The sequence below is a fragment of the Pygocentrus nattereri genome, chromosome 26 (genome assembly GCF_015220715.1).
Source record: "Pygocentrus nattereri isolate fPygNat1 chromosome 26, fPygNat1.pri, whole genome shotgun sequence".
Classification (NCBI taxonomy): domain Eukaryota; kingdom Metazoa; phylum Chordata; class Actinopteri; order Characiformes; family Serrasalmidae; genus Pygocentrus; species Pygocentrus nattereri.
Genome location: NC_051236.1, coordinates 3,422,501 through 3,434,987, shown reverse-complemented (window position 1 = coordinate 3,434,987; position 12,487 = coordinate 3,422,501). Strand labels below are relative to the sequence as shown.

General features: G+C 42.2%; 1 protein-coding gene across 2 annotated transcripts in view; it reads right to left on the bottom strand.

Moving 5' to 3' along the window:
* The window catches only part of LOC108435695 (contactin-4), a 237,245-nt gene that overhangs the window by 81,573 nt on the left and 143,185 nt on the right, over positions 1–12,487 (bottom strand). For both annotated transcript variants that reach the window (XM_017711696.2, XM_037534749.1), the window contains exon 5: positions 11,729–11,824. In XM_017711696.2, coding sequence (XP_017567185.1) covers positions 11,729–11,824 — 96 coding nt within the window. The remainder of the gene's footprint in view (positions 1–11,728; positions 11,825–12,487) is intronic.

Here is a 12,487-nt window from a genome sequence, read left to right as displayed (position 1 = left end):
CATCACGTCAATGTCACCGCCGTGCTGAGAATGGATCACTGCTAAGAGAGGCCCACCACCACTGTCTAGTCAGTTTCTGGCCATAGAAGGTCAACAGCATCCCTGAAACAGAGCGATGATGGATGCGTATAGGACTACATATACTGCAGCTGAGCTGTAATTGTACACCTGCTTGGTTGGCCTGTAAGATAAGTGGACCTGTCCAGTGAGTGGACGTAATAATAAAAGGTCATAGAGTTGCTCGTCCAACCTGCTCCTGACTCGCACTCGTGCCATTTTTCAGTAAGATCATGCTTATAAAGGGTTTACGAATGGCAGTTATAACACATCAATGAAAGGGAACAGTGACCTCTTGCACGTGAACCCACAATCATCTATACTGGTAAACCATCAGGTCATCAGATATTCATATTCATCATATAAAACAGCTCAGTGCTTACATTTTTTATTCATGTTTATTAACTATTACGCCATTTATATCCAATTAACAGCCAATAATGAACTAATTTTAAACCATTCACCAACTCTTTATAAGGCTAGTCTTACTGCACGATGGTACCTTCGGGTCACGTTCCTTGATCACTGATTTCCCGTAGATTTAAAACCTGGACGTTTGGCTACAGAGCCAAACATGGACCAGCCACTTCGTACCTAAGGGCAATAGCTAACACTTGGTCCATACCTTAAGCACTCTCAAGTTTGAGCCACCATCCTTCAAGATCCACAGAAGACAAGCATCAAGACTCTTCTGTCTTGGCAGTCTGGTAGGATGAACTTCCACTGGCTGTCCAAATACCAACTGAAGATCCGTCTCTTCGTGAAACACACTTATTGAAATATCTTGTACTCAAAGTGTTCGATTACGTCATTAAGAAGACCACGTTTCCATTTTGGTAGGCAAACTGTGACTCTGACTGTGCTCTGATAGGTCTCATCTCATCATCTTTTCCTGCAGATACAGACCAGCAGGTGGATAAAAACCAAGTAACATAGACCAGAATGACCCCCAAAAAGATTTACTGACATCCACAAAACACTACAAGACTCCAGAAAACAATGCAAGACTCCATAAAACACTGCAAGACCCCAGAAAGCACTACACCACTCCAGAAAGCACTACAAGGCTCCAGAAAGCACTACAAGACTCCAGGAAACACTGCAAGACTCCAGAAAACACTGCAAGACTCCAGAAAGCACTACAAGACTACAGAAAGCACTACATGACTCCAGAAAGCACTACAAGGCTCCAGAAAGCACTACAAGACTCCAGGAAACACTGCAAGACTCCAGAAAACACTACAAGACTCCAGAAAGCACTACAAGACTACAGAAAGCACTACACGACTCCAGAAAGCACTACAAGGCTCCAGAAAGCACTACAAGACTCCAGGAAACACTGCAAGACTCCAGAAAGCACTACAAGACTACAGAAAGCACTACACGACTCCAGAAAGCACTACAAGACTCCAGAAAACAATGCAAGACTCCAGAAAGCACTACAAGACTACAGAAAGCACTACACGACTCCAGAAAGCACTACAAGACTCCAGAAAACACCGCAAGACTCCAGAAAACACTGCAAGACTCCAGAAAGCACTACAAGACTACAGAAAGCACGACAAGACTCCAGAAAACACTGCAAGACTCCAGAAAGCACTACAAGACTACAGAAAGCACGACAAGACTCCAGAAAGCACTACAAGACTCCATAAAACACTGCAAGACGCCAGAAAGCACTACAATACTCCATAAAACCCTGCAAGACTCCAGAAAGCACTACAAGACTACAGAAAGCACTACAAGAAGAAGATTAGCTTGATTAGTAGGCTGCATCCATATGACCTGCATTTCTCCAGAGTTCAGAACATCCCAGGGCATGACATTTTATATAACTGATAAAAGTGGCTCTCAAAACTGCCAAAACTCTTAAACAACAAACTTGTGCATAAATATCAAGCTCAGGTCAGCTTCTTATTCGCCAGCTACTCATTTGAACATTCCATTCCACTTTAAATGGTGCTGCAGTTACACCAAGGCCAACATCGGCTTACCTCAATGAAGGCGTTCATTTACTTCAGTAAATGGAGATGTTTACTCTTACTAATGTGCAGCACAGCGAAGCTAATCGGCCATAGAAGCTGTTTAACGCCGCTCGCTGGCTGATCTAATGGAGCATCCAAACCACACACTTCTGTACTTAACCTACTACACTTATGAGTGCACTTCTAATGGGATATACATTATTTTTTGCATACTATTTAGTGAGCTTGTATGCGGTGTGGAACATGAAAGTAGCCGAGGTGGACGAAGTACACAAACCTGAGTTAAAGTCGAGACCCCCAAGGTAAAATATCACTCCAGTAAAAGTAGAAGTTCCTCCCTTTAGACCTCCACTTGAGTAAAAGTACTAAATTATTTACCTTCAAATGTACTTAAGTATAAAGTAAAAGTACTAAAAGAGTAATTCTGGCTCTGATGTCCTGTTATCATTTTTATAACCAGACTGGCTTCATGGTTAGCATTACTGCTACTGAGAGCTGATTGGTTAGTGTTACTGCTACTGAGAGCTGATTGGTTGGCGTTACTGCTACTGAGAGCTGATTGGTTAGTGTTACTGCTACTGAGAGCTGATTGGTTGGCGTTACTGCTACTGAGAGCTGATTGGTTGGCGTTACTGCTACTGAGAGCTGATTGGTTAGTGTTACTGCTACTGAGTCCTGATTGGTTAGCGTTACTGCTACTGAGAGCTGATTGGTTAGTGTTACTGCTACTGGGAGCTGATTGGTTAGCATTACTGCTACTGAGAGCTGATTGGTTACTCATTGGCTGCTACTGAGAGCTGATTGGTTAGCGTTACTGCTACTGAGAGCTGATTGGTTAGCATTACTGCTACTGAGAGCTGATTGGTTAGCGTTACTGCTACTGAGTGCTGATTGGTTAGCATTACTGCTACTGAGAGCTGATTGGTTAGCATTACTGCTACTGAGAGCTGATTGGTTAGCGTTACTGCTACTGAGAGCTGATTGGTTAGCGTTACTGCTACTGAGAGCTGATTGGTTAGCGTTACTGCTACTGAGAGCTGATTGGTTAGCGTTACTGCTACTGAGAGCTGATTGGTTAGCATTACTGCTACTGAGAGCTGATTGGTTGGTGAGCGGAGCAACTCATTGGCTGTTTGCAGTCATAGTCATCATGAACGTTTATGAGGCTCCATTTTACTGTCCTATAACTCGAGTTTAAAAGCTCTCAAAATATAACAGCAGTGTTAAAATGTTTTATGCTGCTCTGAAATTAATGTATTTATTTACATTAAAAATGTTTAAGCTTTTTATGAACTTGCTCCATCTTAACTCAATCATTTTGGACTCACTCGGAAGCGCCCTCTAGAGTTCATCTAGAGAAACTGGAAGACATTACAGTGGTAATTCTCCTCTCTACAAGTTCTCCGATACTCCGATGAATTCCGCACACATACTGTCTTATTTCTGTATCTTGCATTCTAGGCATTGGCACTGACTTGTTCCTGGCAGTGTTTTAGCTCAAGCATATTTTAAGCAAGCTATTTTTACTAGTGGACAACAAAGCACTCTGGGAAGTCGCTCTGAATAATACCCTCTGCTAAATGCTGTAAGTGTAAATGTAAAGTGGATGTATATTGGTTTATTAAGTTAAGTGAAATTTCACTTATAACCATGAGCGCACACAGGACGAGACAGCCTCCAATTCAATCAGCCTCATTCGGCGGCGGCTCCTTCTGATCCTTTTGTCTTGTAAAGCGGTTTGATGCTCGGGTGTTGCCTTAGAGATGTGCCGCCATGGTCCCTCTGGTCCCCACAGCTTTTTCATCGCTTCATTTCTTAATGAGACAGAGGAGCAGAGCACAGAGCAGCTGGATCCGCCGCCATCAGTGTCAATTTAGGGAGCGCTTATTAAAGGGCCTGGAGGGGTTGGCAAGATCGAAACGAGGCTTGATAAGAGCTCGTCTGAGATCAGAACACAGCGTGTCCCAAAGTCAGACTTCTCTTTTGTTGCTCGACGCAAGGACAAGAGAGAAGTCTCGTTTGGTTCTGGGACGAGAAAGAGTTGTTGAATTAATAACGTTTGGGAGGATGTAGTGGTGGGGGGGGTGATGGGCCTCTTGTGATTAGGAGGTGTCACGGAGGGTCGTGCTTAAGGCTTCCGCCGTCTCAGTGGGCAGGGCCCCCTCAAGCTCGGCTCAGATCCTCTGACAGGCCGGAATAGTGAACGTGGCTCGCTCTCCAAGCACAAAGAATTGATTCCTACTGTAGACGTGTGATCTCATACTAATGTCACAGACGTGGCTGAGATGTTTAGCATTTGCATAAGAAGATACAGACGGTAAGCGGTGCCGAGAGGCGATTCTTTCCCAGCCTGTCATGCAATTTTGCGATGAGCATAAACAGGGAAGGCGTTCATTTGCATTAACCCAGTCTAACGCCTCACCGGTATGGTGTTAAAAGACTTTGGGGATATATATATATATATATATGTTTGTATATGCACTTTGTAGTTCTACAGTTACAGACTGTAGTCCATCTGTTTCTCTGATACTCTGTTACCCTGTTCTTCAGTGGTCAGGACCCCCATGGGTGCTGCTGGAGTTTTTACTGTCCACTGTATTAGACACTCCTACCCTGTCGGTCCACCTTGTAGATGTAAAGTCAGAGACGACAGCTCATCTGCTGCTGCACAGTTTGTGTTGGTCATCCTCTAGTCCTTCATCAGTGGTCACAGGACACTGCCCACAGGACGCTGTTGGCTGGATATTTTTGGTTGGTGGACTATTCTCAGTCCAGCAGTCACACTGAGGTCCAGCAGCACTGGAGCACAAGCGCAGCACACACTAACACACCACCACCACGTCAGTGTCACTGCAGTGCTGAGAATGATCCACCACCCAAAGAGTACCTACTCTGTGGGGGTCCATGGGGGTCCTGACCACTGAAGAACAGGGTAAAAGGGGGCTAACAAAGTATCAGAGAAACAGATGGACTACAGTCTGTAACTGTAGCACTACAAAGACCAGCTATACAGTAACACACTAACTTAAAACAGAAGAATTTTAATACTTTTCAATTGATGGCTCTTAAAAAAAATCGCAATTCAAGTAAATATATAATGTAAAGTTTCTACACCGTTAAAAGGTTATTCCTAAAACTGTATTTCCAAGTCAGGAACCACTTTTAAGAGTGTACTTCAAATTGATCAAGGTTTAAGTGCTAAATTTGTCCGTATTGAAAGCATTCGGGATGCTGTTTGAAGTCACTGATTATTGAATACATTAGCAAAAGTGGATTTTAACTTAACAGTTCAGGCTTATTACCTACAAAGGTTTATATTTCATTTATTATTCGCACATTTTAGAGTTTCTCTCACTCTCAACATAACTGATCCAACTAATCAGCTCATTAACAAGCCTTTCCTGAGTTAACGTGGGTGTGTAAGAGCAAAGAAACAACTAAAATATGAAGAACAGAAAGTACTCCAGGACCAGGATTGGAAACTTGTGCTGTAGACATTCTTTTTGACTCCCAAAAGAAAGGATAGCTTGAACGGATGTACCATTTATGGATCCAAATAATGTAATGCTGAATTTACATGTTGGTGATAGACAGCAAATTGGATGTGCTGTTGTCTTTTATTGGAGCTGCAACAACTCTGAGTTCAGTTTTCCATCATCTGTGGCGGTGGAATAATAATGAACTCAGGTGCTGAATGGTTGTGGTTGAAGTCCAGGTGTAACATCTACATTAACTCCTGAACAATATTAGAAAATGTAGTTTTCAGAACACACACACACACACAAACACACATCTTCTAAGCCACTTCTCCTTCTGGGTCACAGGGGGTGCTGGAGCCTATCCCAACTGTCATTGGGCGAAAGGCTGGATTCACCTTTGACGGGTCGCCAGTCTGTTGCAGGGTAGACACATCCACTTACACCTGGGGGCAGTTTAGCGTGTCCAAACGACCTGACTGTATGTCTGTGTGAGGACACCGGAGAACCCGGAGGAAACCCACACAGACAGGGGGAGAACATGCAAACTCCACACAGAGAGGACCGTGGTTGCCCAGCCGGGGACTCTAACCCAGGGCCTCCTTGCTGTGAGGCGGTAGCGCTACCCACCACACCACCGTGCCGCCCTGTTATCAGAACACTTTTAGGATAAAACAGTGGCTATCACCACTGCACATGGGCAGAAGCGTCAGTAATGCTATCACCATAGCAACGCTTACCAATACCAATGTGTAAATACAGCATAAATGCAACGTTCTTTGGCTAGAACTACACATCCAGACCAATAACCACTTACAAGCCTTTGTTTTAAGAGAAGGAGAACATGGGTTTCCATAACAAAACCCCCAACATCCGCCAAGCCATGGTTACAGTACAGTACAGCTCCGGTTATCAAAACTGCATATCCATATGAAAGAGCTCATGGCTTATGGAACGCTAGAGACAGTGGCGAGTGTGCTGGGAGGGGTGGAGGGGGTGAGGAGGGACTGTGAAAGCCTGCAGGGAGGTTGAGGGGTAGGGGAGGGGCGAGGTGCTTAAGGCCATCGATTCCGCTGGAAAACGCAGCCGAGTGGCAGAATGCTGGCGCGATGGCGTGAAATTGCACCGGTGGCATGTGTGCGAGGGGATTGGGTGTTAGGGGGGGGCACTTTGAGGGCCCGCTAATCAGCTGCACACAGGCACAGCAGACACTCGCAGCCGAAAAAGAGGGATAAAGGAGCTTGTCGCTCCACACTGACTGCCAAACGCCTTTATTACCCACCAATATAAGGCCAGAGCTTAAGAAAATAACCTTTCCGAATGACCGCAAGGGCACAAGTGGCATTAAGGAGGAGAAGAGGGGGGCAGCTAAATGCCATGAGGTGGGTGTATGAATGCAGGTATTGGAGCTGAAGAGCAGGCCATTGTGTAATATGAAAGCTTGGGGTGTTCTGAAATACAAGGCAGCGGAAGCAAAGCCTAATTCCAAATTCTCTGTGTCCGAAAGCGTTAAATTTATAGAGTCAACTCCGAGGATGTTTACTGCAACAGCTGAATGCATGACAGAGGATAAAAGAGCACCAAGAGAACCGCAAGTACCCACGGTTCCAAACTCATGGCCAGTGTCGGATAGATTCATTAAGAAATGTGATCTGGTACGGATTACAAATGACTTGTTTATAGTGGACTGAGGGCCAAAATGACAAAAGTATACATAAATGAAGGCAGATAGGTTTCAAATCAAATTTTAAAATGGATTTTTATACACTCTTAAAAATAAAGATGCCAAAAGGGGTTTCTTTGCTCTACGCCAGAGGTTCCCAGCATTTTGTTACTTGCGCAGTAACCACAAAAGCTTCCATGGCCCAAAAGACTCAACCAAATACATTTTCTTTAAAATGAAGTCAAGTCAAGTCAAAGTTTCCTTATGTAGCGCTTTTTAAAACAGGTGTTGTCATAAAGCAGCTTTACAGAAAAATCCTTGTCCGAGCATGTTTGCCCTGTGATGGCCTGGCAGCTTGTCCAGGGTGTTTCCTGCCTTCCACCCAATGAGAGCAGGGATGGGCCCCAGCTCCAGCACCCCCATCCCAAACCCCTCACCATGACCCTGGAGAACTGATAATGTGTGTGAGCACTTCTTCTTCTTCTTCTTCTTCTTTTGGCTGCTCCCTTTAGGTTTCGCCACAGCGGATCATCTGCCTCCATCTTGCCCCATCCATTGCCTCCTCTACTTTCACACCAACCATCTCCATGTCCACCTTCACTACATCCATAAACCTTCTCTGAGGTCTACCTCTTCTCCTTCTACCCGGCAGCTCCATCTCCAACATTCTTTGCCCAATATCTCCACTATTCCTCCTCAACACATGTCCAAACCATCTCAACCTGGCCTCTCTGGCTTTATCTCCAAACTGCTCCACCTTCACTGTGTGTGAGCACTTCTGATGTCATATTTCAACCTGTTGCCTTCTTAGTTCTTTCCATGTGTCAACTGGTCAAATGCTGACCGCCCCCATCTCATCTGCTCAAATTTAAACTATGTGAAGATCCAAACCTTAATATTCTCTTTTTTCACCCTAAAACATAAAACTATAGTTATCTGAGAAACTGACATCGTTATTAGTGTATGGGCACACTAAATAAATGAACAATGTCTAATGTATTGATATCGCCTAATTAAAAACACAATCCTTACAGCAGCTGTAATCTGATTACGCATATTTTCAAATAGAAATATACTCTGCTTTTGCGATGTAGGCAACATGTAGTGTGTTATTAACCAACTGTGCTCTGAGGACTAACAGCTTTCAGGTTGTCAATTTGTCAAATTAAAAGTCTTACAGAAGCTATTAAAGCCCATTAATAGTTTGTTAAAGCACTGTTAAAGCAGCTGTGAGCACATCGCAAAGATACAGTGTGAAATCCTGCTAGACCTTTCATGTTTCCAAGGCTACATATTCAGTACTATCTCGCAACTTACAGGCACCATATGTGCCTTCAGAGTTGCAGAAGGCCACAATATACGCTGAAAAAGGTTTCCATCAACAAAGCTTACAGATGAAATGTGAAAACATCACCACAAGCCAGCTCTGTAACTTCAAAAGCTCCATTTTTTGTTTTCAATAAATTAATTCCTTGTGACTTATTAACTGGTGTGTAAGTTTTATTCAGTACATAGTTATTTTTCTTTTCAACACATGTGCAACTTAATGCGCTACGCAAATTATGAATATTCATTAGCCATGTCTCTGATAGGCTAGCAAATCTGACCCGAACAGAGCGTCCTGTCTCTTAGAGGAGCCCCTGCACAGGGAGGTGTTACTGCTGACTGTGTTTTATAAGCAAAGCTTACGTCCCACTCAGTAGATTATGAAGATTAACATTACAGAAATACGTTTAATTGAAGTAGCTGCAAGTCTGGTGTTTACGTTAATCTTCAACCTTCATTTCAGCTCGGAAGCACATAGAGGGTGACCCTCAATTACAACTTAGCCGAGCAGATTACAACTAAATTTCCCAAATAAAACAAAACAAAACAAAAAAAATGTATTATAAAAAATAGTTTTAAAAATTCATGAAAATAACAGCTGAAATAGAAAACAACCATAAAATATCAATACAACATATAATGAAAACACTTTAAAATGAAGTAAAATAAAAAAAAAAAACTTAGATTTTCAATATTCAAATTGTTAGAAAAATCAAATTATTTACTCCAGTAGAACACAAAGAATTAACATCAAATAAAATAGTTGCAATATAATAGTAAAAAGAATTTAATAATAATAATAATAATAATACATTTTATTTTCATGTTTTATTGTAGCTGTTTTAATCTTGATGTGTAAATGAATGAGGCTTTACGAAGCTTCTATGATAGCAACATGTTTTATGTTTTTCCTGCTCTGATGCACCTGGTTCAGCTCAGGCCAGGCTACAGGTTATGATTCAGTAGGAGGAACACAGGACTGTAGGCCTCCGGGACTCTACACAGATCCAAAACAGGGTACATACGCAGCAATACCTTTAAATAAGATGTGTATTTCAGTCAAATTTGATAACTGATTTAAAAATGGGGGGGAAATAAAAACATAAACACATGGGACTCAAAACAGCTACAGGCTACTATACACTGGACATCTCCAGATACAGTGACAGTGCCACTCAGCATCTTTCTACCACTTTGCTGTACTTCCTATACAATCATATGCCCAGTCAGATTCCATGTTTTATTGCTTTTCTAAAGAAAACAAGTTAACAGAACACATTTCTACACATTTAATGCACGTTAGCTAAATGTCATATCTAACAATCTGTTAAACTCAGCAAACAGAGATGTTTATTCACTTATTTTTACTCATAAAATCAACAAAACATCTAATTTGACGCTTAAGCTTTCATAAGACTATGTAGGCGACCCCTGACTTGTAATTTACACTGAGAAAGTGTTCAGTCTAAAGATAAACAGGCAAACGTTAACGGTCTTTTCACCTTAGCTAACATCACTAGCTGAGTAATACTTCACCTCATACTCTTTAGCTGGAATACAGCGAGTTTGTGAAGAGTTATTCAGTCTATACAAGTACAGCTTTCTGCAGTGCATCCTATGTGCTATAGCTGCACACTGTACTGCTACCCAGTGCCAGAGACCCTTTGACAGACTTGAGAGTTCTCTTATTTAGGATTTGTTCTTAAGTGAGAACAGAATCTAGACACATTAAACAGCACAAAGATGAGAACAGTTCAGCGCTTCGGGAACGTGTCATGAATCTGACGTAGACCTCTTCTTAGAACCTTTCTCAAGAACACATTTAAGAACAAACTTAGGAAGGTGAACGAGGCCCAACGTTCTTTAAAACGGTACACTGCAAAAAACAGTGTCTGAGTGAAATTATGATAAATCTAGTCGATTAATTCTTTTTAAAAATCTAGTCGATAAAATTTTTCTTCCATTGAGATTGTCGTGAGCTTAATTTATGATTATTTTCCGTTATAAACATTTTTACTTGTTTTAAGTGATTTTATTGCGTAAAATTATCCCGTTTTAAGAAATGAGCTTAAAAGCAGCAAAATTATCTCCCAAAACACTGAGACAATTTTACAAAAAGACCTAAAACAAGTAAACGTGTCTAGAAATAGGCTAAATAATCGTATAGCAAGTACACAAACATCTTGAAATGGGAAATATTAGATATATTGACTAGATTTTTCACTTTTATGAGTTTTTGCAGTGTACATATGAGCTAATCTGCTTATCAAAAAAAAAACAAACAAACATAAATCACTGTTCAGTTTTTTAAACCTTATTGACTATTCAAGGATAGAAAAATTCTGACCCATTCCTACCGTTCAGTAGTTCCTGACATTACGGAGTTTGGCTTAAGTGCTCAAATCTAAAAGTTTGGTTCGCTATCACTGGTACACTGTTCCAGTTACGGCCAATACAAAAGGCTTTATTCAGCCAACAAGCAGGTTACACTCTAAATAGCAGTTCACTGGTGAACCCTGTGCTGTGTTCGGCTGTTTTCAGTGTAGTTTACTGGAAAATGTGCTAGGAAAAGATTAACATAGGGCCCCCTTTACTGTCACTGAGTTGGAATATTGCCATTTATGTAGAGTGCTGTCCTTTGGTAGATGGGGAAAGAGCTGTGAGTTGACTGACAGCCAGAAAAGCACATTTAACACAGCCAGTCTTATCTTTCTCATCTTTGTATCTGTGCAAGCAAAGCTTGGGGGTAGTCTGTGGGGGTCTTGCACATTCATTTAAGGTGGGCATGTGTAAATAACTGCTTAGGAAAGATAACTACTCTAATCTAATGCAACCCAGGATCTACATCATCCGACAGGCGATGATTTTGCACCAAAAGCACATTTTGAGTACAGAAAGAACGGAGTGAATACATTTTCACCCAATTTTTTTCAGAATATAAATTAATCCCTTAAAATCCTATGCTGAGGTTTTCGATTCAGTAACTACACATACAGCAAGGCAAACGATGCTGAGTTATTAGGTTACTGTCATTACAAGGATTAAAGTTGCCCTGCAGTTACAGTTGCTCCTCAGCACCACCTGCTGGACCAAACCTCTGTTGGGCAACTCATGATGTCCAAACACTGGCTTGGTAAAGCAACACAGATACACATTTACATGCACTTTAATGCAGTAAAATTTGACAAAACATTGTGAAAGCAACTCCGGGAGCACTATACCTCCGAAATGGGGCGGCGGACCACACAGCAGCACCACGGCCTGACCCTCTCTCACCGACACTGGACCTCTGGCCTTACTGCTGAAATTCTGCAAATCTGAAAACAGCACAAAAAGCACATTGGCCATTACTTATCATTACGCTGGGCCCATCTAACTGATGGGTAATAGACCAGAGGACAGACACCTTCAGAAACACCACTCAGAGCACATACAGACTCCACAGGCATCACTCGGACAATTTAAACGAGAAAAGACACACATTTTAACCAAGAATCCACACTATATGGCCAAAAGTTTGCGGACACCTGCTCATCCAATGTTTCTTCCAGAAATGAGAGCACTATAAAAGGAGTTTGTCCCTCTCTGTTGCTGTAATCGTCTCTAGTCGCCGGGGAAGGCTTTACACTAGATGTTGGAACATTATTGTGCGGATTTGATTCCATTTAGCAGCGGAAGCACTAATGAATATGAGGTATTGATGTTGGATGATTAGTTCTGATCACAGAAACTCATCCCAAAGGACTTGGTTGGTGCTTCATCACTCCAGAGAACACAGTTCCCCTGCTCCACAGCCCAGTGCTGGGGGGCTTCATACCCCTTTAGCCTATGCTTGGCTTTGGACATGGTGATCTTAGGCTCGTGTGCAGCTGCTCCAGGGCATCCTTTTCTCTCGTCAATGCTTTTCTATGGAGATCATACAAACTGTGTGTGCATTTGAACTCCCGCGTCAGCAGTGAGTGCACCTTGATGCAGCCGAG